Source organism: Podarcis liolepis (genome assembly GCF_965112155.1).
Source record: "Podarcis liolepis genome assembly, chromosome: 1".
NCBI lineage: Eukaryota > Metazoa > Chordata > Lepidosauria > Squamata > Lacertidae > Podarcis > Podarcis liolepis.
In genome coordinates, this window is record NC_139554.1 from 9424178 (window position 1) to 9451978 (window position 27801).

Sequence of the window (27801 nt, forward strand, 5' to 3'; positions counted from 1 at the left end):
GAGCTAGGTATCTGCCATGGGACTTTAAAGTCTAACTAGCTGATGCGGGTGGTGTTGTGGTCTAAACCACTGAGCCTTGGGCTTGCCGATCAAAAGGTCGGTGGTTCGAATCCCCGCTATGGGGTGAGCTCCCGTTGCTCGGTCCCAGCTCCTGCCAACCTAGCAGTTCGAAAGCACGCAAAAAGTATCTTCCTCTGGCAGGAAGGTAAATGCCGTTTCTGTGCGCTGCTCTGGTGTCAGTGTTCCATTGCGCCAGAAGAGAGGGGAAAATAGTGGAAGTGAACAGCTGGCTTCGCAAATGGTGTAAACAGGAACGGTTTGGATTCTTAGATCACGGACTACAGTTTCTTGAAGATGGACTTCTGGCAAGTGATGGGCTGCACCTCACAACGGTTGGGAGAAATGTTTTTGTCAAAAATCTCAGAAACCTCATCAGGAGGGCTTTAAACTGACTAATGTGGGGGAGGGAGACAGTGCTCCTGAAGGTAGGAGTCTATCAATTAATGAAGATGATCCAAATGTCATAGACCAAATGGAGCAAACAGCACGTGGACCTAGTGGTGGGAGGAAAAAATCCTTAAATAAGAGACACGGGGGAATGATTAATGGACTTCAATGTCTGTACACTAATGCGCAAAGCATGGGAAATAAACAAGATGAGCTTGAGCTCTTGGTACAGCAAACTAAATATGACATAATAGGCATCACTGAAACCTGGTGGGATAAGTCCCACGATTGGAATGTAATAATGGGGGGATAAAATCTATTTCAGAGAAACAGACCAGACAAGAAAGGAGGAGGAGTGGCGTTATATGTCAGGGATGTGTATACCTGTGAAGAGATCCAAGATTTAGAACCTCAAAGCCAAAGTGAGAGCATTTGGGTCAAAATTAAGGGAGAGAAGAATAACAGAGACCTCATTGTGGGAGTTTACTATAGATCCCCAAGCCAAACGGAGGACATAGATGATGCCTTCCTGGAACAGATGGCCAAGCATGCAAAAGGAAGGGAGATAGTAATAATGGGGGACTTCAATTACCCGGATATTTGTTGGACGTCAAACTCAGCCAAGAGCATAAGGTCAAACAGATTCCTCACTGGCCTTGCAGACAACTTCATTGTCCAGAAAGTGGGAGAAGCAACAAGAGGAACAGCCATTTTAGATCTGGTCCTAACCAATGTTGATGACCTGGTTAGTGGGGTAGATGTGGAAGGATCATTAGGCGCGAGTGATCATGCTCTTCTGAAGTTTACTATACAGCGGAAAGGAGCAGCCAAGCATACTAGGACTCAATTTCTTGACTTTAAGAAAGCCGACTTCATAAAACTTAGGGAAGTGCTGGGTGAGATCCCATGGACAGCAATACTAAAAGGAAAGGGAGTTCATGATGGCTGGGAGTTTGTTAAGAGGGAGATAGTTAAAAGCACAACGTCAGGCAATACCAATGAGACGGAAACATGGTAGGTGCCTAAAGAAGCCAGGGTGGCTATCTAAAGAACTTTTAACTGAATTAAGATTAAAAAAGGATGTGTACAAAAAATGGAAAAGGGGGGAAACCACCAAAGAGGAATTCAAACAAATAGCCAGCACGTGTAGACACAAAGTCAGAAAAGCTAAAGCACAGAATGAACTCAGGCTTGCTAGAGAGGTTAAAAGCAACAAAAAAGGCTTTTATGGGTATGTTCGTAGCAAAAGGAAGAACAAAGAAACAGTTGGGTCACTCAGAGGAGAAGATGGTGAAATGTAAACAGGGGACACAGAAAGGGCTGAACTCCTCAATTCCTTCTTTGCCTCAGTCTTCTCCGATAAAGAAAACAATGCCCGACCTGAAGAATTTGGAGCAAATGATTCAGCAAAGGAAACACAGCCCAGAATAACTAAGGAGATAGTACAAGAATATTTGGCTAGTTTAGATGTATTCAAGTCTCCAGGGCCAGATGAACTGCATCCAAGAGTATTAAAAGAACTGGCAGATGTGATCTCAGAACCACTGGCAGTCATCTTTGAGAATTCCTGGAGAACAGGCGAAGTCCCGGCAGACTGGAGGAGGGCAAATGTTGTCCCTATTTTCAAAAAGGGGAAAAGAGAGGACCCAAATAATTACCGCCCAGTCAGTCTGACATCAATACCAGGGAAGATTCTGGAGCAGATCATTAAGCAAACAGTCTGTGAACACCTAGAAAGGAATGCTGTGATCACCAATAGTCAGCATGGATTTCTGAAAAATAAGTCATGTCAGACTAACCTGATCTCGTTTTTTGACAGAATTACAAGCCTGGTAGATGAAGGGAACGCAGTGGATGTAGCCTACCTTGATTTCAGCAAGGCATTCGACAAGGTGCCCCATGATATTCTTGTAAAGAAGCTGGTAAAATGCGGTCTTGACTATGCTACCACTCAGTGGATTTGTAACTGGCTGACTGACCGAACCCAAAGGGTGCTCATCAATGGTTCCTCTTCATCCTGGAGAAGAGTGACTAGTGGGGTGCCACAGGGTTCTGTCTTGGGCCCAGTCTTATTCAACATCTTTATCAACGACTTGGATGATGGACTCAAGGGCATCCTGATCAAATTTGCAGATGACACCAAACTGGGAGGGGTGGCTAACACCCCAGAGGACAGGATCACACTTCAAAACGACCTTGACAGATTAGAAAACTGGGCCAAAACAAACAAGATGAATTTTAACAGGGAGAAATGTAAAGTATTGCACTTGGGCAAAAAAAATGAGAGGCACAAATACAAGATGGGTGACACCTGGCTTGAGAGCAGTACATGTGAAAAGGATCTAGGAGTCTTGGTTGACCACAAACTTGACATGAGCCAACAGTGTGACGCGGCAGCTAAAAAAGCCAATGCAATTCTGGGCTGCATCAATAGGAGTATAGCATCTAGATCAAGGGAAGTAATAGTGCCACTGTATTCTGCTCTGGTCAGACCACACCTGGAGTACTGTGTCCAGTTCTGGGCACCACAATTCAAGAAGGACACTGACAAACTGGAACGTGTCCAGAGGAGGGCAACCAAAATGGTCAAAGGCCTGGAAACGATGCCTTATGAGGAACGGCTAAGGGAGCTGGGCATGTTTAGCCTGGAGAAGAGGAGGTTAAGGGGTGATATGATAGCCATGTTCAAATATATAAAAGGATGTCACATAGAGGAGGGAGAAAGGTTGTTTTCTGCTGCTCCAGAGAAGCGGACACGGAGCAATGGATCCAAACTACAAGAAAGAAGATTCCACCTAAACATTAGGAAGAACTTCCTGACAGTAAGAGCTGTTCGACAGTGGAATTTGCTGCCAAGGAGTGTGGTGGAGTCTCCTACTTTTGAGGTCTTTAAGCAGAGGCTTGACAACCATATGTCAGGAGTGCTCTGATGGTGTTTCCTGCTTGGCAGGGGGTTGGACTCGATGGCCCTTGTGGTCTCTTCCAACTCTATGATTCTATGATTCTATGATTCTAAGTGGCTTAGTCATGCTGGCCACATGACCTAGAAAAACTGTCTGTGGTTCCCTCGGCCTGTAAAGCAAGATGAGCGCCGCAACCCCAGAGTCATTCGCAAGTGGACTTAACTGTCAGGGGTCCCTTTACCCAGCTGACGGACTAACTAACTAACAAACTTTGTCGCTAAGACAGATACAGTGGTACCTTGGGTTAAGTACTTAATTCGTTCCGGAGGTCCGTTCTTAACCTGCAACGGTTCTTAACCTGAAGCACCACTTTTAGCTAATGGGGCCTCCTGCTGCCACCGTGCCACCAGGGCCCGATTTCTGTTCTTATCCTGAAGCAAAGTTCTTAACCTGAAACACTATTTCTGGGTTAGCGGAGTCTGTAACCTGAAGCGTATGCAACATGAAGCGTATGTAACCCGAGGTACCACTGTGGATGATTTGGAACCATATTTTAAAGTACAATTAGCAAACAAGCAAAATAGTTGCAAAGCCACGTGGCATGGTTTTGCCTTGGGAAGAGTTGTTGTGAGGATAACGAGGAGCTCGTTTGAGAAAGCGCTGAGATACAAGTGTTATAATTATAATTGCAGAATAAGTTATACGAAAGAGCATTTCTGCCATTTTGCACGATGCATAGAAGATACAGAATCCAGCCATTCTTAGCAAAGAATTTGTATTTCTCAGGCAGAGATTTTCCTTAAATGAAAATCACTCTATAATCCTTATTGAACTCATGCTTGATATTTGAGATTTTGCTGCTTCATCATAATGCTACCTGAAGAAGGTGCTGCAGTATAATCCCAAACTGCAAATTGCAGATTTTTTAAAATAAAAAAATATCAGAATGAACAAAGCTTCACACAAACAGAGAAGGATGAGTTTCCCTGACCTTTGCTTGGAATTGGCCATTGCCTCAGTTTTGCTTCAAATCATGCCTGGCATCTCCATCTAGTGGTATGTATCGAAACCACAGGCTAGAACCATGCGGTGTTGCAAAACCCTTGCAGGGAATAATGGCCCGACTCCAAATGCCACCTTCACAGCAACACACCTACATTGGCACCTTCAGATCCACGTGTACAATCACCACTGTCCAGATTTTCCTGTTCTTATTTAGGGCAGAGTATTATTATTATTATTCTTTTCGGCTACATAATTAGTCTGGAATGACTGGTTTCAAAGTGGCTCATAAAAGCTGGGAGTGGGCGGGAGTTGAAAGATTTCATGTCAACGCATCAACCTCCGTTCAGCATCATGTTTTACAGAGCTGCTCAACAATGTTTTGCTTTGTCAAATGCAGGAATGGGCAGATTGGTGGATTTTGGTCTATCTCAGCATCTCATGATTCCAAATTTAAGTTCAGTTCTCTGCATTTACACATCAGTTTTCAGATTTCTTTCTTTTTTTAAAAAAAAAGTCCTCGTGAAAATTCACCAGCGTTTTAGTGTGATTTTCTCCTACTTAACACACATTTGTCTGCAATTTTGCCTAACATTTGAATTTTGGAAAGCCGATTTTCCCAATAGAATGTGCCTTTGCATGTTATTTGTAGCAATATATGCAAATTTAAAATGTGCACATTACCCTAGCATTTTTGTGCACATTATGCATGGCTGGAAGACTGCATTGAAAAATTCAGAGAACTGCAAAATTTGAAGAATTTCGAGCCCCCTATTCTTCCAGATCCACAGTTCTCAGAGTGGTTTTACAATCAATTGCTTTTCACAGGGAACTATGGGAATTGTAGCTCTGGGAGGAGAAAATGGCTGATGTCCTTCTCAGAGTAGATCTATTGAAATCGGTGAACCTAAGGGAGCCCAGGGGTCGACTCTGAATATAGGCAACGTTGGATACAACCCATAATTTCTAAATTTGCATGTAAATTAGCATATGCAAATGTTATGCCAACAAACCTTTTGATCTTTTTTTGGTGCTATGTTTTCTCCTTTTCGGTGATGTGTCTGTGGCCACACCATGCTGAGTACCTTTTAACAGAGCACTCATGCATCCAGCAAAGAGGTTCAAATGAGGTCAGCGCATCTCATATCCTGTTCTGCCGTGTGATATCAGTCACATTTTTGGAACACACAGGAGTCTAAATGAGATTGAGAAATAAGCAAGAGAAAAAGGTCCTTTCAGACCAGCAGATAGTACTAGATTTGTTTCTTGAGAAAGCTTTAATAAAATCAGCCAGCTCCACTGATACTAGCATTTAATGACCCCATGTTTATTAATGGCTGTGAACAAACAAGAGCCCTTGCAATGTAATTTACTCTCCCGTTAGCTGCATTAATCATTAGCCTGTAAGAGGGCGGTATTGCTTATTTTAATAAACGATGGCCTGCGATTTATAAAACCACTTGATAGCTATGTTATAAATACAGCCATACCTTGGGTTACAGATGCTTCAGGTTGCGTGTTTTTGGGTTGTGCACCACGCCGAACCCGGAAGTACCGAAACGAACTTCTTCTGTATTTCGGCGCTCGCGCATGCGCAAAAGCACTAAATTGCGCTTTGCGCATGCGCAGAAGTGCCAAATCACGACCCGTGCGTGCGCAGATGCGGCGCTGTGGGTTGCGAATGCTGCAGGTTGTGAACGTTCCTCCCACACGGATCACGTTCGCCACCCTAGCGTCCACTGTAGTTTGTGATTTATAAAACCACTTCAGAATCTGAAGTGGCATGACCAGATTTGCAGATGACACTCAACCTTGAAAGATTCCATCAACGGTGTCTCTGAAAAATTTCACACATCACTTGGAAAGACAGGCGAAGCAATGTCAGTGCACTGGAAGAAGCAAAGATCACCAGTGTTCAGTGGCGTAGTGTGGGGGGTGCAGGGGGGGCCGGCCGCACCGGGCGCAACATCTGGGGGTTAGGGTTAGAGGGCGCAAATCCACGGGTTAGGGGGCGCAAATCCACGGGTTAGGGGGCGCAAATTACTTGCCTTGCCCCGGGTGCTGACAACCCACGCTACGCCACTGCCAGTGTTGAAACAATGATTCTTCAACATCAACTTTGTTGGACTGGTCATGTTGTGCGGATGCCTGATTATTGTCTTCCAAAGCAACTACTCTATTCTGAACTTAAAAATAGAAAGTGTGATGCTGCTGGTCAACAAAAGAGGTTTATTATTATTATTAATAATAATAATTGTTTATACCCTGCCCATCTGGCTGGGTTTCCTCAGCTACTCTGAGTGGCTCTCAACATAATAAAACTCTCTCAAGGCATATCTTAAAAAATGTAGTAGAAACACCGACAACTGGGTAACACTGGCCTGCAAGCACTCCAATTGGAGAACAGCCTTTACCAAAGGTGTTATGGGCTTTGAAGATGCTCAAACTCAGGATGAAAGGGAGAAACGTGCTAAGAGGAAGGCATGTTTGGCAAACCCTCACCGTGATCAACCTCCACCCAGAAACCTATGTCCCCACTGTGGACGGACGTGTGGATCCAGAATTGGCCTCCACAGTCACTTACGGACTCACTGTTAAATCTTACTTGGCTGCAAGGGATCACCAAAGAAGAAGAAGAAGAAGATAAGAACATAAGAAGAGCGTTGTTGGATCAGGCCAAGGCCCATCTAGTCGAGCATCCTGTTTTTATAGAGGCCAACCCGGTGCCTGTAGGAAACCCAAGAGCAGAACCCAAACAGAAGAGCATCTGCATCCCCATCCCTCATCTGTGGTTTCCAGCAACCAAATTCATAACCCTTACTGTTTCGGAGGCCATGAATTTGTTTAATAATAATAATAATAAATTTTTATTTATACTCCGCCCTTCCCAGTTCAAAAACCGGGCTCAGGGCGGCTAACAACAAATTTAAAACACTTACTTATAAACGCAGCATAAAATACAGTATAAAAACATGAATGACAATAAAAATCAAAAATCAATTAGATAATCCCCAGGGCTAGCTGGCCAGCGAGGCAGCCAGGGGAGAATTAGCTGTGGGGTCTCAGAGGGAAGGGGGAGAGAAGAGAAGGGAAATAAAAGATCAGGCTGAATTCAAATTGAAAGCCAGGCAGAATAGCTCTGTCTTACAGGCCTGGCGGAAGGAGGTTAAATCCTGCAGGGCCCTGGTCTCATGGGACAGAGCATTCCACCAGGTCGGAGCCATCACTGAGAAGGCCCTGGCCCTGGCGGGGGATAGTCTGACTTCCTTAGGGCCAGGGACCTCTAAACTATGGTTATTCACGGACCTTAATCTTGATCTTCTGTTAAAGTTATCCACGTTTGTTTCCATCATGGCCTCCTTTGAGAACGAGTTCCATAGTTTAACCATGCAGTGCATAAAGAAACGCTTTCTTTTACCTGTCCTGAATCTTCCAACATTCAGCTTTGTCGGGTTGAATAATTTCATTGGGATGAATAATTTTATAAACAGTATCCAATATACTCTCGACAGGTGGAGAACTGGGCCGGGATTAACCCAATGCATTTCATCGCAGAAGAAAAGTAAAGTTCTGTATTGAGAGAGGAAGAATCTGTTGCACAAATGCAGGATAGGTGATACCTGGAAGAACATGTAATAAAAAAAGGGGGATCAAGGGGTTTTAGCAGATCACAAGCTAAGCATGAGTCAGGCGCAGAAGATAAAAAACAGAATGCAGTTCTCTGCTGCATAGCACTCAGAATGCAAAAATTAACAATAACAGTCTGTTCTGGAACATGTCCAGGGGAAGGCAATTCTAGGGACAGGTCTGTGCTTAAAAGCGCTTTGTTTCTTTGCTTTGCCCTGCCGTGTCCCCTGCAAAATCCCGCTTTTCAATGCTGAGTTGGAACCCATTGCAATTCAGGTTTTCAGGAAGTTCTGTTCACAGAGCAATAATTTCAGAGTAGTTCAACCGCCGATCCCTCTTCCTGGGGAACTCTGGGAATTGTAGTTCTGTGAGGGGAACAGGGGTCTCCTGACAAGTCTCAGCTCCCTTAACAAACTTGCAGGATTCTTTGGGGGAAACTGCTGCTTAAAGTGCTTTAAATGTTTAGTGCAGACAGGGTCTCGGTGAAGTAGCTTGATGTACAGAGCTACCGCGTTAGAAAAAAATACTGCTTCTTACAAACGAAACACTTCTTACGAGTAACACCTCCCCCCTCCCCCCTGCAAGCCACAGTTCTGCAAAGAAGGAACTATTCTTTACCAAATTTCACTATGTGGGCCTATTTATATCTCTTTCCTCCTACACAAGTGTCTATAATGGTTCTTAAGAACTCCCCGTTTCCTGGGAGCACGGCACTTTTTGAATTTTTGATTATTTACACCATAAAATCTGCCGGGGGAAAGTTGGCAACCTTACATTGCCAACCTTGTCCCCAACGTTTTAGAAAACTGTGCTTACTCCTGTGCCTTTAACAGAAGCCTGGTGTCTTAGCCTTATCTTTTAGCAGTTTTTCCTAAGTCCACGCTCCCCGTTTTCCCCCTCCAATGTTGTATCAGAGCAAACAGCAATCCATGGGAAACCCAAATTGCTGCTTGTTCCTGTTATGTACTGAGTTGAATAGGATCCAAAATGCAGTAGTCTGATTGGTCCTAGAACAATAGGCTCCAGAATGCAGCAGTCTGATTGGTCCACAGGAGCCACCAATCCAGCTCCAGGTGGAAGTGAATCCGCGACCTGATTGGCTACAGGAAAATCCCGGAATTAGCCAATCACGTGGGGCCCATTGTGTAAATAATGTATATAAAGCAGGCATTCTGGGGGAACTTCCATTCCTCACAACTATGAGCTGAATAACGAGCATGAAATCCACACTCGACTCCGAGTATATTTCAGTTCCAATTCAGTTTTAGAGAACCGGTGCAGTCACAGACCACACATTCTTTTTGTTCTTGGTAATTTTGTCTTATTGTACTTTCTCCCTTCATTCCTCTCATTTAATATTTTCTCACAATGTTAAGACTCTTTAAACTCCCCCCCCCCCGCCCCATTCATTGGAGAATGCTGATTTGGTCGAGGAATAGGAGAGATTAAGGGAGATGTTTATTCCTGATTGCTTTCCCCCCTGTTTTTCACCCAAAAGATACTTAGAGGAGCTTACAGGATATTTAAGACATGAACGCAATACAGTATCTATGTTTTGGTAAGTTGTCTGCCTGTCTTTTCTCTATGCATTCAGACACCTCTTAAAGTATTGCAGCCCAATTTGGCACAATGGTTCCTGAGACTGAGAAGCAGGTTTTCATCCAAGTTTGGATACTATTGGGCATGATTTGGAATCAAGATGGCAGAATGAACGGTTGAAAACTGCACACATCTCAATGACATCCTGTTCTCACAAGGGCCAACCAGATGTTGACAGACCACACCTGGAATACTGTGTCCAGTTCTGGTCATCACAATTTATGAAGGATATTGACAAGTTGGAACATGCAAAGGGGGGCAACCAAGTTGATACAGGATCGGGAAACCAAGCCTTATGAGGAACGCTTGAGGGAACTGGCTATGTTTAGCCTAGTAAGGTAAAGGTAAAGGGACCCCTGACCAGTCGTGACCGACTCTGGGGTTGCGGCGCTCATCTCGCTTTATTGGCCAAGGGAGCTGGCATACAGCTTCCAGGTCATGTGGCCAGCATGACTAAGCCGCTTCTGGCGAACCAGAGCAGCGCACGGAAACGCCGTTTACCTTCCCGCCGGAGTGGTACCTATTTATCTACTTGCACTTTGACGTGCTTTCGAACTGCTAGGTCGGCAGGAGCAGGGACCGAGCAATGGGAGCTCACCCCATCGCGGGGATTCGAACTGCCGATGTTCTGATCGGCAAGTCCTAGGCTCTGTGGTTTAACCCACAGCACTACCCGTGTCCCTTTTGGCCTAGTAAAGAGGAGACTAAAAGGAGATATGAAAGCCATCTTCAAATATCTAACAGACTGTCCCCTGGAAAATGCAGCAAGCTTGTTTTCTCCTCCTTCAGAAGGTAAGACTTGAACCATGGATTCAAGTTACAAGAAAGGCGATTCCGACTAAACATCAGGAAGAACTTTCTGACTGTAAGAGCTGTTCAGCAGTGGAATGGTCTCCCGCGGAAGGTGGTGGAGTCTCCTTCCTTGGAGGTTTTTAAGCAGAGCTTAGGTGGCCATCTGTCATGGATGCTCTAGCTGAGATTCCTGCATTGCAGAGGATTGGACTAGATGACCCTCAGGTCCCTTCCAACTCTGAGCCCACGTGCAGGACCTGAGCACAAGACCACTCCCCACTTGAGATATTGTGTGTGATGGCCTGGGATTCCGAGTCTGAGAGTGAACCGGAGGAATCCCAGCCGGCACAGGAGTCCCCGCCTCCATGGCCGGCTGAACTGGGGCAAGGCCTAGTTTCTGAGGGGCCTGCACCTGTGCCAGATCCTCAGGGGCAGGCACCAGGTGAGACCATTCTGGCCCCAGAGGTGCTGGAGGACTCAGTGGCTACAGGTGAGCCTCCCCCGGGGCCCAGTAACCCTTCGGCCTCTCCTGAACTGCAGAGGCTTAGGGCAGAGAGGCGAAGGGAACTGGTTTCTCCCAGGAGGAGTGCTCGCCTTAAGGCCAGGAGAGGCGGGGCTCCTGGGTGCCGGGACCGCCCCCGGCCTTAGAAGAAGATAAAGGTCAGGCAGCCCGGTCCCAGGTTGCGGGAGCAACGTCGTTGTGGAGTCCCTGCTTTACCCAGACCTAGATCTGCACTCCCAGTGTGCCTGTTCCTCGCCCGGCTGCCCGCTGCTGACCCACCAGTGTTCCTGTTCCCCGCCTGGCTCCCTGCTTCTGCTCTACCAGTGTTCCTGTTACCCGCCTGGCTTCCTGCTGCTGCCCTACCAGCGTTCCTGCTCCCCCGCCTGGGTCCCTGTTTCGGACCTCGCGTCTCATCTAGTGATCGTCTACCCTGCTAGTGACTCTGGACTGAACTTCGGCTACGGTATTAGTACCTTTCCCCCCCGGGACCAGCACATTGTGTTTGGCAGTGGAGATAGAACCTAGACATCTGTTACTGTGTGTTCTGGCCAACAATACCTCTCCAGGGAGTTTTCCCAGTCTCGGTGCTCACAGCCATTCAGTGGGAGGTTTCTGGGGCTGATTAATTCTGGGACTCCCCTGCTCAGCGCCTGAGGGCCCCAATCCTGTCACTCACCACCTGGCTCAGAGCAGGGCCTGATGGGCTCTATAAAGGACTGCAGCCGCTGTTGGGCAGAGAGGGCTCCATTTTGTTTCGTTTTGTTTAAATTGCTGTTATTTTTTACCTATGTCATTTTAAACTGTGATATTAATGCTGTATTCTTAGTTTCAGATTTTGATTTATGTGGAAATTGTTTCCCATTTGGTTGTGTATTTTTTTTTGGATGTGGTTTATTTATTGTTTAGGGACACGGGTGGCGCTGTGAGTTAAACCACAGAGCCTAGGACTTGCCGATCAGAAGGTGGGCAGTTCGAATCCCCGCGATGGGGTGAGCTCCCGTTGCTCAGTCCCTGCTCCTGCCAACCTAGCAGTTCGAAAGCACGTCAAAGTGCAAGTAGATAAATAGGTACCGCTCTGGCGGGAAGATAAACCGTGTTTCCGTGCGCTGCTCTGGTTCGCCAGAAGCGGCTTAGTCATGCTGCCCACATGACCCGGAAGCTGTACGCCGGCTCCCTCGGCCAGTAAAGCGAGATGAGCGCCGCAACCCCAGAGTCGGTCATGACTGGACCTAGTGGTCGGGGTCCCTTTACCTTTACCTTTATTTATTGTTTATGACTTTTGTAATTATGTCAATCTTGTTATGCTGTAAGCCGCTTTGAGCATTGTTTTTTTTAACTGTGGAAAGGCGGCATACAAATAAAAAATGATGACGATGAATGCAAAATGTCGTGACACCTTTCTGACCCCTTGTTTATCAGTCTGCTGTTAAAACTCTGAACAGCTGGCAAACAAAACCCTGTCCCGTTCTTATGAAATACACTAAGCACAGCCCAAACAATCTGCCAGCCGAACCAAGTCTTATGACATGACATGATGGGTGTGTGACTACAATCATAGACCACACGTCCTTTTTAAACTTGGTATGTTTTGCTGTTGACTCAGTAGACCGCATAGCTGTATCCTGTGGGCGATTGTGTGACAACTTATTGTTATCTTTAAAATGATCTTTATTTTATTTCTACCCCCTTCCCCTTTACCTGTCTGCTATTAAAACTTAAAATAAAATTATTGGGAGGGGGGAATGATGGACATCGATATTGTTCATTACATTTCTTACCCAACTTTCTTTTATAATAATAATAATAATAATTTGATTTTTCAGATCAGAATTTTACAATCACATATGCAACATACAACATAAAAATAAGATTCCAAGGAATCTCTTGGCCTCCCCTCCTCCCCTTTGTGGGTCCTATTATTAATCATTTCCTCCTGCATCTTTTATGATGATCCAGATCTTTTACATCTCCATTGTGTCCAAAAGTCACCATTAAACTACAAGTGATATTCCAATGCTACTAAAGATTTTAGCTGTTTACGATGGTTTTGAAGATAAATTATAAATTTTCCCCATTCCTTATTAAAATTTTGGTCTTCCTGATTTCCGATTCTTCCGGTCATTTTTGCCATTTCTGCATAATCCATCAACTTAATCTGCCATTTTTTTTCTGGTAGGGACTTTATCTTCTTTCCAAATCACCCAACCTTCACCATGAAGCCCCAGGAATCATAGAATCATATAACTGTAGAGTTGGAAGGGATCCCAAGCACTATCTAGTTCAACCCTCTGCAATAATAATAATAATAATAATAATAATAATAATAATAATAATAATAATTTATTATTTATACCCCGCCCATCTGGCTGGGCTTCCTCAGCCACTCTGGGTGGCTTCCAAAAGAATATTAAAATACTATAATACATCAAGCATTAAAAGCTTCCCTAAACAGGGCTGCCTTCAGATGTCTTCTAAAAGTCTGGTAGTTGTTGTTCTCTTTGACATCTGGTGGGAGGGTGTTCCACAGGGAGGGTGCCACTACCGAGAAGGCCCTCTGCCTGGTTCCCTGTAACTTGGCTTCTCGCAGTGAGGGAACCGCCAGAAGGCCCTCGGTGCTGGACCTCAGTGTCCGGGTAGAACGATGGGGGGGTGGAGACGCTCCTTCAGATATACTGGGCCGAGGCCGTTTAGGGCTTTAAAGGTCAGCACCAACACTTTGAATTGTGCTCGGAAACGTACTGGGAGCCAATGCAGATCTCTCAGAACCGGTGTTATGTGGTCCCGGCGGCCACTCCCAGTCACCAGTCTAGCTGCCGGATTCTGGATTAGTTGTAGGGTTGCAAAAAGCATTACAATTTAAGCCAGGCTAACTTCCTGTGGAAGCGATAGCCTGGGTGATGGGCCATTAAGGAGAACAAAGGAAAGGGGCTCTGTGTGAGACTTTCAACTCTATAAAGTGGCAGTGATGTGGCCTAGAATCATATTAGCAAGCAGAGTTGGAGGCAGGCATGCTAGATCTCTGCTTGAACCTAAGGCTGCAGCTCTGGGAGAAACAAGACCCTCATGGGGTGTTAATGCTGTGAACCTCTTCATAGGCGGCTCAGGTTGTATATCTATATAAATAAACCATATATCACAAAGACACCACAGCCTCTGCTATGCCTCATTCCCAAAGGAATACTCAAACCTTGGGTAAGCGCCTCAAACCGCTGGAATTTTGCGCCGCTTGGAGATTAGGCTGGTGTGCAGCAATCTAATATGAAGATGCATTATTTATTTAATTTTATTTATTAAATTTAAACACTGCCCTTCATCCAATGATTACCTGAATTTGAAATATAAACACACACACACACACACCATACCGTAGTAACAAGCAGTAGCAATAACCTGAAGGAGCGTCTCCACCCCCATCGTTCAGCCCGGACACTGAGGTCCAGCGCCGAGAGCCTTCTGGCGGTTCCCTCACTGCGAGAAGTGAGGCTACAGGGAACCAGGCAGAGGGCCTTCTCGGTAGTGGCGCACACCCTGTGGAATGCCCTCCCACCAGATGCCAAGGAATTAAAAAACTCTCTGACTTTTAGAAGACACCTGAAGGCAGCCCTGTTTAGGGAAGTTTTTAATGTTTGATGTTTTATTGTGTTTTTAATATTTTGTTGGGAGCCACCCAGAGTGGCTGGGGAAACCCAGCCAGATGGACACGGTATAAAAAATAAATTGTTGTTGTTGTTGTTGTTGTTGTTGTTGTTGTTGTTGTTGTTGTTGTTGTAACCCTGCCCCCAGTTAACACAGTTAAAACAAATGAATGTTGCAAACGGAATCTAAAAAGGAAGGGGAAGCAAAGCAAAGAGAAACTAGATATTTATTTACCATTTGGTGACCCTTTATTTCATCTGTTAATGACAATCATTGGACAGACCAGTTATCCATTCGACAACAGATATGGCAATCATAACATCAGCATACGAACATCAAATTAGCATCGCTGGGACAGGTTGATGGTGTGTCCACTACGATGGACAAACCAAACTCCACCCTCCTGATAACTCCAAGCTGCATAATGAAACGAAATTTAATTTTTAACTGACTTGAATAGGAATGAATATGGGATGTTTCTTATTTCTTATGATGCCTTACTTATTGTTTTCATGTTCAGCTTTGTAAACTAATAAAACCCAATAAAAATATGCTTTTAAAAAAGGGGGGAGGGAATAAAGAAAGCTATTTTATTTTATTTTAAAAAAATGCAAAGCAAGATGCGCCTCCACGTGGGTAAAGATGCAAAGAAGTTGAGAAGAAATTTCACCCTTCTTTTCCGGCTGCTCCTGTCCTCTGAGACAAGAAGTTAATTTTGCTGGGGGATGTGAAGAAGAAGAAGAAGAAGTGGATATTCCAGCTGTGGCTCCTCCTCCGAGAAAGAGGGAGGGAGCGAAGTTGCCAACAGAGATTCAAATAAGTGGCTTTGGAGACACGCCTTCCTGGAGGAATCTGAAGGTGCAGGAATTGGCCGAAGACCTTTCCCAGCAAAGGAGCCAGGAGGGGGCGAGAAAGAGAGCTCTTTGCACTATGGGGTTTGGAGAGTGTGTGCTTGTGATAAAATGACAGCTGTAGTTCTGAAGAACAGGTTAGAGCTACACACAGCAGCCGCCAGTGCCAGGACAAGTCCTTGCAAGGCTAGCTGGAAGCCCCACCCCTTGGCCTTCCCTTCTCGTGGGCTAGTCACATCTCTCAGGTGTTTCCCTTGCTCAACAACCACTTGTGCTGGGTTGTTCTCTCTCTGTGTCTCTCAGGAGGAGGAGGAGGAGGAGGGGACGCTCTTCTCAAACCACCCAGGCAGGAGAAGGAAGGAAGCAAATCCTGAGCAGAGAGAGAGAGGAAGATTCTGCCGAACTGAAAGCCTGCTCTCTCTTATCTGTGGATTTGTGGCTTGTGGATTGGGTGAGCGGCCCAGGAAAAGGGGGGAAAGAGAGGTTTTCCCCCCCTTCTCACTCTGCTGCAGTTTCTTCCTGAACTAAAGGGAGGGGGGAAACTGAAGCGGTTTGTCTGTGAGAACCAAGAACGGCTAAAGGTGTTCGGTGGCTGATGTGCACATAGCCGGGAGCGCCGGGGTGTTTGGCACCAGACAGCAGGGCTCTGGAAAGCTGCTTTGCTTTTCTCTCTCTCTCTCTCTCTCTCTCTCTCTCTCTCTCTCTCTCTCTGTGTGTGTGTGTGTGTTTCCATGCTCTGTTATCTCCCAAAGGAGGTGAAGGAATTAGCTCCTCTCCGCTGTGAAGAAGAGAAGTGATTCAGCAACTTGGTTCGCCTCCTTCCTTCCTGGAAAGGGAAGGCAGGGGGGCAAAGGGCTGGGTTTGGGTCGGTGCCCTCGACAGCATGGCCCAGAGACCAGGAGCTGCCACCACAGGCTGCCCTGTCCCCTGAGGACTGCCAAGCTACTCTCCTGGCTACCACAGACTCAGTAGGACAGCACCTTACTTCTCCGAAGAGGACACATCCCTCTGTTTCCCCCCCCCCCCCGTCCGGAGCCATGAAGTTCAACGGCTACATGAAGGTGCGCATCGGGGAGGCCGTGGGGCTGCAGCCCACCCGCTGGTCCCTCAGGCACACGCTCTTCAAGAAGGGGCAGCAGCTCCTGGACCCCTACATCACGCTGAGCGTCGACCAGGTGAGGGTGGGTCAGACCAGCACCAAGCAGAAGACCAACACGCCGACCTACAATGAGGAGTTCTGCGCCCCGGTCAACGACGGGCGGCAGCTGGAACTGGCCGTCTTCCACGGCACCCCCATTGGCTACGATGACTTTGTGGCCAATTGCACCGTGTACTTCCATGACCTCCTGCACGGCACCGGGTCCTCAGACAGCTTCGAAGGCTGGGTGAGTCACTGAGCTTCTCCGGGGGCTGTTTGGCTTCTAAGGGAGCTTAGCACCTGTGTCCATTTGTGGTGTGATGTATGTTGTTATCTACCAGGGCTGGGGCAACCTGTGGCCCTCCAGATGTGTCAGGACTACTAAAATTCCACTTCTCCCTGGCCATTGGCTGTGCTGGCTAGGGATAATGGAAACTGGAGCTACAAACATCTGGAGAGCCATTCGTTCCCCTATGCACATGTGTATGCTCAAGGACTCTCTTCCCTGCTTTGGGGTACTTGATAGTTTGGGGGGTGGAATCAAGGCTTTTTCAGGTGTGTATGCGCGCCAAAAACCTGGTTACCAGGGTAGTTAGAAGCCTGACACATAGGAATTTAAAAGAACAAATTAATTATCTTGCTGGACCTGACCAAAGATCTCCCTCGGCCATCATACAATGGTGGACCTTGCTATTGATCATTACATTTCTTACCCAACCTTCACCATGAGGTTCCAGGAATCATAGAATTGGAAGGGACCCCGAGGGCCAGCTAGTCCAGCCCCCTGCAATGCAGGAATCTCAGCTGAAGCATCCATGACAGATGGCCACCCAACTTCTCCTCGAAAACCCCCAAGGAAGGAGAGTCCACAACCTCCCTAGGGAGTTCGTTCCACTGCTGAACACCTCTTACAGCCATAAAGTTTTTTTCTGATGATCAGTCGGAATCGCCTTCCTTGTAACTTGAAGCCATTGGCTGAAGTCCTACCCTCCAGAGCTTGAGAAAACAGGCTTGGTATTCAGACGATGGGCATCTACCAGGGAATGTCCGTATCCCAGTGGTAGAGTGTTTGCTGTGCATGCAAAAATCCCCAAGTTCAGTTCCAGCATCTCCACGTCAGGCTGGGAAAGGTTCCTGCTTGAAGCCCTGGAGATTGAGATGGACCATTGGCCTGAGATGGCCTGAGGCAGCTTCCTGTTTTATTCTGTCCTCTGATCATGTGGCATTTGGAGGTTCATCCTCTTTGAGCCTGCAAGTACCAACCATACTGACTTACAAAGCCCCATACAGTGTAGGTTTTGAACCAGTGGAGGTCCCTATGAGTCCCAATGAGCAGCAGCCCCCACTGGTTAGTGTGCTGGGCTATGCCAGTGAGTTTTTCCTTTGGATTACACCATCTTTGGCTGTGGTCTGCTAAATGGCAACATGAGAGGCGGCCTTCTCAGTGGTGGCACCCCAGCTTTAGAACTCCCTACCCTCTGTGACCTAGCAGAGGAGACCCTGTGGCACCTGCTCTTTTAAGTCTTGGGCACCTGTCTTTTAGTAACATCTGATGCCAGTATTGTCGTTGTTAGATGAGCTGCTGCTGATTTTAGCACCTGCGTTGCGAATTTGAGAGTGTTTGAGTTGTAACCTGCTCTGAAATTGCTGCGCAATGAAGAACACATAGGAAATGTTTCAAATACACGAATCAATAGCACATTTCTCCATCCTCACCAAAAGGAAGGCAGAACCCTGTTGCCCCAGGACTTTTGTCTGTTTTTTCCAAAGCCATCTCACCTAATGGCTATCGCTGCACCTTGTGACAAGGTGTTCCATCACTTAATTATGTGTTTTCAGAAATCCTTCCTTTGCTCCTTAACCAGTCCCAGCGTCTGGTGTTTTTCGGGTGCACCTGGTATCTGACATTTCACCCAGCCCTACTTTGGGGCTGGTGCTCAAAATACCCAAAGGTGGTGCTACCATTCTTGTGATATATATTTTTTCTGGGTAAGCCAATGTTTATTTCTCCAGGAAAGAGATGTGTCTGATTGCTTCTCAACAGGATCCGCAGCCTTCTTTTTGAATAAAGGTGCATCCAAGTCTATGAGCTACATATTAATGAAAAGAAATTGGAAGAGAAATGAATCAGATGAATGGGTTTTTCAATCAGAATTCCATTTTCATTGAAATCCCTGCATTTTAATGGCTAAAACAAATGGGGCGCATTTGATGGGGGGGTGGGAAGGGAGGGAGGGAGAAGAGAAAACAGTAAGTTTGAGAGTCACCGAAAGCACAATTCAACACGGGTTTATTCAGCAATAAATCTCCTTGTTTCTATGGGATCTTGCTGCTAGGTAGGTAAGTGTGTGTGGAGTCGCAGCCTTAAAACTTTTCAGAATGATTAGCTGGGTCCTGTGAGTGGCCAGGCATGATCTATTTTATCTTTTATCCTGTGCAGTTCAAAATCCCGCACGTTTGCAAAAGGTGGAAGATTTGCTGCGCGAAGGCGACCTATTTTTTTTGCCAACTATCTTGCACATCTAATGAGAAGGCTAGAGAGAGTGTTTGCACCTCGCGGTCGTTCAGGCATCGACAAGAAATGTGTGCCTATTGATTTCCCGCATCAGAAGACATGGGGGTATTTGGAAATTTCTCAGGAAAGATGCCAGCTATTGAAAACCTTACACTTCAAATGTATTGGCCAGGGGGGGAGGGGGGGAACCTCTAAGCTGGCAATCCCCGTTGCCACATGGGGTGAAGGCACGTTGAACACATAGACAGCCCTTCTCCTACAGAATTATTAAAGGTACAAGTTCCTTGTACCCCCTTTCATCCGTTGCTGTAGTGCTGAATGTGTCAGGCAAACACGCACTCAAAGAAACAGGCCTCAGCTACCTTGTCAGAGCTTCCTTCTCGGAGATTTGCTGCTGCCTTTAAATCAGACTCGCTTAGTGGTGGATAAGCCTATTAATTCCATTTCATCATTTCCCCCAAATCTTATGTTCAGTTTGCATCAGCTTGTGATTTGAAAACCCTCGCAGAAATTCACTAGTGTGAATTTGTGTGCATTCCTCCTAAGGAAGACATTTTGTGTGTGCATTTTTGCCTGGTGTAAATATTTTTTTTGCCAGCAATTTCCCTTAACAATGCACTTTTGCATGTTTCTTTCCATGAACATATGCATTTTATTTTTTTTTAAATCTACCCTTTCCCCACATATATATGGTTTTTGAAGGCATGTTTTTTTTGGAAAACCACATTGCAAAATTCAGAGGAAGTTTGAAATGTACCTGCGTTTCGGTTTGTCTTGGGAAGCGTTAATTCAGAACTAGGTTTGCATTGAAATGAGAGCTGGGCAGACTTGTCCCTTATCTCAAGGGGGAATCTGGGGGGACCCCCCCCCCAAATCTCATTGGACCCTTTACACCCATCAGCTCCTGCCAATGTAGCTGGCAGTCAGAGATGATGGGAATTGTGCTCCAACAATAGCTGGAGGTTCACAGGTTCCCCATTCCATAGCCAGAGTTGGAAGGGACCGCGAGGGTCATCTAGTCCAACCCTCTGCAGTGCAGGAATCTCAGCGAGAGAATTCCTTGCCCTGGTTTTCTTATAATCTCCCAAGTCTTCTGCCAGGGCTGACTCCTTCATCCTCTTCCTCCATCATTTCCACTGGCACTTACACATCCCTTGCTTGCAGGCAGCTCCACTGCTGACGGAAAACAAACGAATACCTCATCCTTTGTGATGTTAGTTATTTTCTGCATTTCATAGCTTATTTCACAGGCCTGTGGACTGTGCCCGTGCAACAGAAACTAACAAGGCTATGCGCTCCCTGCTGAATTCTTCAAATGACCACTGAGCCTACAGGGAAGGCAGCTGAGATATTCCTGAGGGGGGTGGACCACACAGCAATCCTCCCCGCATCCAATAATATACAATACAGCAGAATGCCATTGACCCGATTCAGAGATAACGGATAAACTATGGCTTCACCACTGTTCCTGAGGCTTTCAGGCAGCTGCTGAGCCTTTTCCCTGTGTCCAAACAGTCCTCTCCTACCTAGCAAACAAGCAGAAACGGGAGTGAGAAGGAGTCAGCTTTCAACATTCCTTCGTTGCAAGGGGTTGGGCTTGGAAGGCGATTGGGCTGGATCCGACCCCTGGGTCTTAGTTTGCCTACCCGTGGGTTAGACATTCTCCTGGAAGACAGGTTTACTGAAGGCTCAACTGGCTTCTAAATTGCCTTCTAAATCCGGCCTGTGGACGGTCCGGGAATCAGCATGTTTTTACATGAGTAGAATGTGTGCTTTTATTTAAAATGCATCTCTAGGTTATTTGTGGGGCCTGCCTGGTGTTTTTACATGAGTAGAATGTGTGCTTTTATTTAAAATGCATCTCTAGGTTATTTGTGGTGCCTGCCTGGTGTTTTTACATGAGTAGAATGTGTCTTTTATTTAAAATGCATCTCTGGGTTATTTGTGGGGCATAGGAATTCGTTCATATTCCCCCCCCCAATATAGTCTGGCCCCCCACAAGGTCTGAGGGACAGTGGACCGGCCCCCTGCTGAAAAAGTTTGCAGACCCCTGCTCTTCACCATGAAACTAAATTGGATCTTCACGTTCAAAGGTGAAGTATCAGGCACTTGTGGATGACAACAGGGTGGCTGTAACCGTCCTTCCTGCCCTGTGAGCTGCCAAAGCATTCTGGCTGTCCATCACTGGAAACAGAACACTGGGCTTGGTGGAATTGGTGTGATCTAGCCAGGCAGTGCACTGTGCTCGTACTTATAGATTCTTTCTGAGCCTTTGTCCTTAAAGGAAATGTCGCTATGGGTCCTGCACAGAAAGGAAAGAGTGAACCATTAAACAATAGCTTTCGAACACAGACGGATGCCAATAACTTTCACACAGAGACAGGTTGCTTTAAGAGCTGCCTTATGAAATTTAGAAGAGTGTGAAATTCTGAAGGATGACTGTCCTTCAGTTCACATCTTGATTTGGGGAAGTGTGAGTTTGTTAGGTTCACCTTTAAATGCGAACTTAATCAAATTTCTCCTGTACTCAGATGAATATTGCGAGGATAGAACGCTATGCCTTGATCAAGCCTTTGAAAAGGAGGCTAATGTTCAGCGGCTTCCTCTTTTCATGGCAGTCCTGCAGGCCAGGGAGATAGGAACACATTTATTGAGTTGTTTCAGGGTGGGTAGTCCTGGGGTTTTGCCTCCCGTGAATCTGCCTTAGCTGCTTCAGGGGAGGAGAGCCTGTGGTTTTTGTTAGGCCATCTGAAGTCCCACTTGTGATCTTGCTTCTTGTGGCAGGTATTAGACAAAGGTAAACAAAACTCTTGGCCTCCCTCTGAGCCTTTCTGTCCATTAGGCAATGTGGGTGGAGTTTGTTTGAACATATTCGTTTCAGCTTAACAAATGAGGTTTTGCCCACACATGACCCATAGAGAGAGCCACGCTCCATGGGGAGATGTCGATCGGCTGGTTCTGTAGCAAGAATGGGATCTTAAGAGGAACGGCTTTCGTTCTTAATGTTGCATCATGGACCGAGTTCGGTGGTTTCATTTCTGATCTTTTTCTTGTGTGGGTGGGATTCAATCACATGCAGGCAAATTCGGGTCGCCCAATTAAAGCAAATTTGGTGCTGAGGCAGGACAAACCCGTTCTCTTCCCCACCCACCCGCTGAACTTTTTTGCAGTAAGGTTCATGACGGGGGAACACACTGGAAAGTGTGGGGTGGAAATTTATCGAGGCGACATTGTATATAACCTCTCTGCAACCAAATCAAGGTCAACGCATGATAATCAGTCTCACTGGTATTCTTATTCTGGCAGTGTTGCAGCACTGCAGCTTCCGGATTGGCCCTTGCATGGAGGAGCTCAGTGTGCATATGTTGGCACATGCATGACATCGCTTCACATGGCAGTTGGATATGTGCTTGACATGGGGCATAGCGAGTGCATGTGCATCACTAGGGTCAGGGACAGGTTTGTTGTTGTTTAGTCGTTTAGTCTGACTCTTCGTGACCCCCTGGACCAGAGCACACCAGGCACTCCTGTCTTCCACTGCCTCACACAGTTTGGTCAAACTCATGCTGGCAGCTCCGAGAACACTGTCCCACCATCTCGTCCTCTGTCGTCCCCTTCTCCTTGTGCCCTCCATCTTTCCCAGCATCAGGGTCTTTTCCAGGGAGTCTTCTCTTCTCATGAGGTGGCCAAAGTATTGGAGCCTCAGCTTCAGGATCTGTCCTTCCAGTGAGCACTCAGGGCTGATTTCCTTCAGAATGGATAGGTTTGATCTTCTTGCAGTCCATGGGACTCTCAAGAGTCTCCTCCGGCACCATAATTCAAAAGCATCAATTCTTCGGCGTTCAGCCTTCTTTATGGTCCAGCTCTCACTTCCATACATCACTACTGGGAAAACCATAGTTTTAACTATACGGACCTTTGTTGGCAAGGTGATGTCTCTGCTTTTTAAGATGCTGTCTAGGTTTGTCATTGCTTTTCTCCCAAGAAGCAGGCGTCTTTGAATTTCGTGGCTGCTGTCACCATCTGCAGTGATCATGGAGCCCAAGAAAGTAAAATCTCTCACTGCCTCCATTTCCTCCCCTTCTATTTGCCAGGAGGTGAGCTCCTCATATTCCCATTCTTGACTTCAGCTCTTCTCATTTCCCCATTTGTGTGTGTCCTCACGAAAATTCGCCAGCATTTCAGTGTGAATTTGCCTTAACCAGGGATGGAAACCCCTGCTTGTTTCGCTTGCCAATCCCTGCCAAATCTCCACCAAACCCCACTCCCCAACCCCCCTGGCAGGGCCATAGCTCAGCAGAAGGACATGTGTTGGGGATGCAGAATGTGCCATGTTCAGGCCCTGGCATCTTCAGGGGGGGCCTGATATGTCTCCTGTTTGAAATATTGCAGAGCCACCGCCCATCATTGCAAACAAGGCTGAGCCATGTAGACATTACAGTACAGTACCAATATTTTCGAGTCACTTCCCAAAACTATTTGCAATAGAATAACATATATAAAACAGTTGCATATATAAAACCTTGAAAACAGCTGCTTTATCTAGCTGGCTCGTTATTTATCTGTCATCTGTCTTTCTATGTATATGGAGACTGATGTTATAACTGGCTAGACTTTATCCATGTAATAGTAAAATCCTCTAATTTTACAATTTGGATATGTTAAAGAATCTGTACCAATAGAAGACATTAACGCAACATCTCTTAACTGCTGCTGTAATTATTATTTGTCAAAATTGTAGGCAGGGGGGTGGGAAAACCATCCACAAGAGAATGGATGTCTTAAATCTGGGGCATAGTATGCATGGTTGAGCTTACATATATAGTAAGAACCAGAGATTGTAGACAAGAAGGTGATGTTTTTATCAAGAGATTAACTACAATTAATCCAGAATGCGGCAGCTAGACGGGTGACTGGGAGTAGCTGCTGAAACGATATAACACTGGTCCTGAAAGACCTATATTGGCTCCCAGTATATTTCCAAGCAGAATTCAAAGTGTTGGTGCTGACCTTTAAAGCCCTAAATGGCCTCAGCCCAGTATACCTGAAGGAGCATCTCCACCCCCATTGTTCAGCCTGGACACTGAGGTCCACCTCCAAGGGCCTTCTGGCAGTTCCCTCCCTGCGAGAAGTGAGGTTACAGGGAACCAGGCAGAGGGCCTTCTCGGTAGTGGAGCCCACCCTGTGGAACACCCTCCCACCAGATGTCAAGGAAATAAACAATTACTGTATCTGACTTTTAGAAGACATCTGAAGACAGCCCTGTTTAGGGAAGTTTTTAATGTTTGATGTTTTTAATATCCTTTTGGAAGCCGCCCAGAGTGGCTGGGGAGGCCTGGCCAGAGGGGCATGATATAAGTAATAAATTGTTGTTGTTGTTGTTGTTGTTGTTGTTGTTGTTGTTTACCAGATTAATAAGATACAGAGTAATGTAAACCCATTTGCCTTTCTTGGAACCTTATGATATGATTTTATTGTGTTTGCTTTTGGTGTGGAAATCTGTTTAGCGCCCGATGTTCCTTTCTACTTTTATTCCATTTGCCCTATGCTGCTATACTCCGTTATGTTATAAATAAATATATGCAAAAAAAGTTAAGAAACTTGCAGATATAAAAACAGTTGCATATATAAAAAAACAAATTTGAGAACAGTTATAAATATAAAAAGTAGTTTTAAGCATGTGCCTAAAACCAATTCAAATCCAGTACAGACTCCAGCTGAGATAATGATTTTCAAAGGCTCCTTAGAAGACGAACGCCTTTAAGCAGCACCAAAAAGAGCAGGTGCCTGGCTGATTTGCAGTGGCATGGAGTTCCAAAGGGTGCCACATTAAAGCTCCAGTTCTGACAGCATTAGGAAGATAGCTCTGGATAAGCTGGTATGCGGATCGATGCAGTGATCGATTAGGAATGTAGGCGATGTGGTGATCTCTTAGATATCTTTGTCTCAAGCTGTCTTCATACACCAATACCAACACTTTAAACCTAGCCTGGTGGCTAATTGACAGCCAATGGCCTGGCTGTATAAAGCAAGTTCCTTCTACTTTGGGCTTGCTCCCTTCCAGAACTGAGGCCTTGCCAGGTCCGTGACTCATGCAAAAATGCAGGGAGTGGGATCTTCTGAGGAACAGGTAGTTCTGATGTTGCACATGCCTTTCATTTGATAGCCCCCCCCCAAGAAGCAGGAAGAGATGTTGCATCAAGCCTGGCTCTCCTTGGGAAGGGCTCCATCGTCTCCAGTCACCTGTCCTCTCCCAGACACAACCCACTGGAAATTCCACGAGGCACAACCACAAGGACTTAATCAGTCTCTCAAGCCTTCGACCCAGATCCTTTGCTTTCTTTCCAAAACAAAACCAAAGCAGCAGTAAGGAAGCAGACATCTGTAATAAGGACTCCACGGCTGCTGTAATTACATCGCAACCTCTTGCCTTGGTGCCAGAGGGGCATGTCAGATTAGCACAGCTGTTTTGACATATTTTGGCAGAGGTTTTCGTGTGCGGCAGGTGCAGAGCAAAGTGCGCTTGGGCTGCATTGCACGCTTAAAAAAATATTGTTTGGTTTTTCAGATTAGAATTTTACAGTCACATATCCAACATACAACATTAAAACAAGATTCCAAGGAATCTCTTGGCCTTCCCGCTTCCCCTTTGTGGGTCCTATTGCTAATCATTTCCTCCTGCAACTTTTATGATGATCCAATTTTTTTACCTCTCCACTGTGTCCAAAATTCACCATTAAACTACAAGTGATATTCCAACCCTACTAACGGTTTTAACTGTTTACAACGGTTTTTAAGATAAGTTATAAATTTCCCCCATTCCTTATTGAAATTTTGGTCTTCTTGATTTCTGATTCTTCCGGTCATTTTTGCCATATTGGCACAGTCTGTCAGTTTGATCTGTCATTCTTCTCTGGTAGGGACTTTATCTTCTTGTGCACTTTAAATTTTGACACGAGCTTCTGAGATTGGGATTTGAGTAGTGGCAGTCAGAAAACCCTCTCCTTGCAGCCGATCTCCTGTGCTTCACCCGATCTTTCATGCTGGTCAGCCACTCAGGCTCAAGTTGCTGCGAAAGAGAAAATGGTGCCCTGCCTCTTCTTTGTCGGACGTCCATCTGTCACACCTCACAGATACTGCCTGAAGTTACTGGAGGTGGCCTGGGTGCAATGAATGTTGAAGAAGGAGGAGTTTGGACTTGATATTCCACCTTTCACTCCCCTTTAAAGGGTAAAGGGACCCCTGACTATTAGGTCCAGTTGCGGACAACTCTGGGGTTGCGGCACTCATCTCGCTTTATTGGCCGAGGGAGCCGGCGTACAGCTTCCAGGTCATCTGTCCAGCATGACTAAGCTGCTTCTGGCGAACCAGAGCAGTGCACGCAAACGCCGTTTACCTTCCCGCCGGAGCGGTACCTATTTATCTACTTGCACTTTGAGGTGCTTTCGAACTGCTAGGTTGGCAGGAGCAGGGACCGAGCAACGGGAGCTCACCCCGTCGCAGGGATTCGAACTGCCAACCTTCTGTCGGCAAGACCTAGGCTCTGTGGTTTAACCCACAGCGCCACCTGCGTCCCTTTTCACTCCCCTTAAGGAGTCTCAAAATGGCTAACAATCTCCTTTCCCTTCCTCCCCCACAACAAACACTCTGTGAGGTGAGTGAGGCTGAGAAGTGTGACTAGGCCAAGTTCACCCAGCAGCTGCATGTGGAGGAGCGGGGAATCGAACCCGGTTCACCAGGGTCCACCGCTCTTAACCACTACACAACTGCTGGCTCTGGACATGCCGTCCTCCTGCCTGTCTCCAGCCTGCCACCTGAGGTGGCCTCCTGACTAAGCCTCCCAGGCCTGGCAGTCACCTGAGCTGTCCTTAGGAGCCATCGCTCTCTCTCATGCACCTAATCTTTCCCAGCAGTTGGGAGAGGGCAGAATTCGAACGGTTAGCTACGTGGAGCAGTCTGCACACAGGCAAGAGCAGGGTCCAATGTTTGTCCAGGACAAAGCACGGGACTTTCTGGGAATGCAATGTTCCGTGCCTTCAGGCTGGGCGATATATTGAGAATATCGTCCGAAACCGGTTCGAAGTCCATAATTTTTGACCTGGCCACATGTGTGTCTGTATGCTATGCAGAAATCACAATGTGGGGGAAACAGCGAAGCCAGCCGATGCCTCCACCGAGCTCCATCCTTATTTCAGACATTGTGATATACAGTGGTGCCTCGCAAGACGAAAAGAATCCGTTCTGTGATTCTCTTCGTCTAGCGGTATTTTCGTCTTGCGAAGCAAGCCCATTGACGGATTAGCGGATTAGCGCTATTAGCGGCTTTTAGAGGCTTATTGGATCAGCTGATAAGCGGCTTAGCGGCTTAGAAAAAAGGGGGAAAGGGGGGAAAAACCCGCAGGAACTCGCAAGACATTTTCGTCTTGCTAAGCAAGCCCGTAGGAGATTTGTTTTGCGAAGCACCTCCAAAACGGAAAACTCTTTCGTCTAGCGAGTTTTCCGTCTTGCGAGGCATTCGTCTTGCGGGGCACCACTGTACCGGTATATCGCGACGCTTAACTGGTGATATATCACGAAGTTGAAAACCAGATATTGCGCAGCCCTGCTGTTCTAAACAATGAAGCCAAACGGATAGGCAGTTAATGACTAAATCCTCGCTTGGTCCCCAAAGGCTTCCCTCTCCTCTGGCCTCTGGCTTATCCCTCACCACTGGATCGCATCCCTTATACATCTCCTGAGATGGCTCAGTCAGGAGAGCATGGGAATCTCAGTCTCAGGGTTCTGGGTTC

At 46.4% G+C, this 27801-nt stretch overlaps 1 protein-coding gene across 1 annotated transcript in view; it reads left to right on the forward strand.

Moving 5' to 3' along the window:
- Positions 1–15225: 15225 nt before the first annotated feature.
- Positions 15226–27801, forward strand: part of PRKCH (protein kinase C eta) — a 106889-nt gene continuing 94313 nt past the window's right edge. The window contains exon 1 of the mRNA XM_083518322.1: positions 15226–16744. Within this exon, the coding sequence (XP_083374448.1) occupies positions 16397–16744 (348 nt within the window). The 5' untranslated portion in view covers positions 15226–16396. The remainder of the gene's footprint in view (positions 16745–27801) is intronic.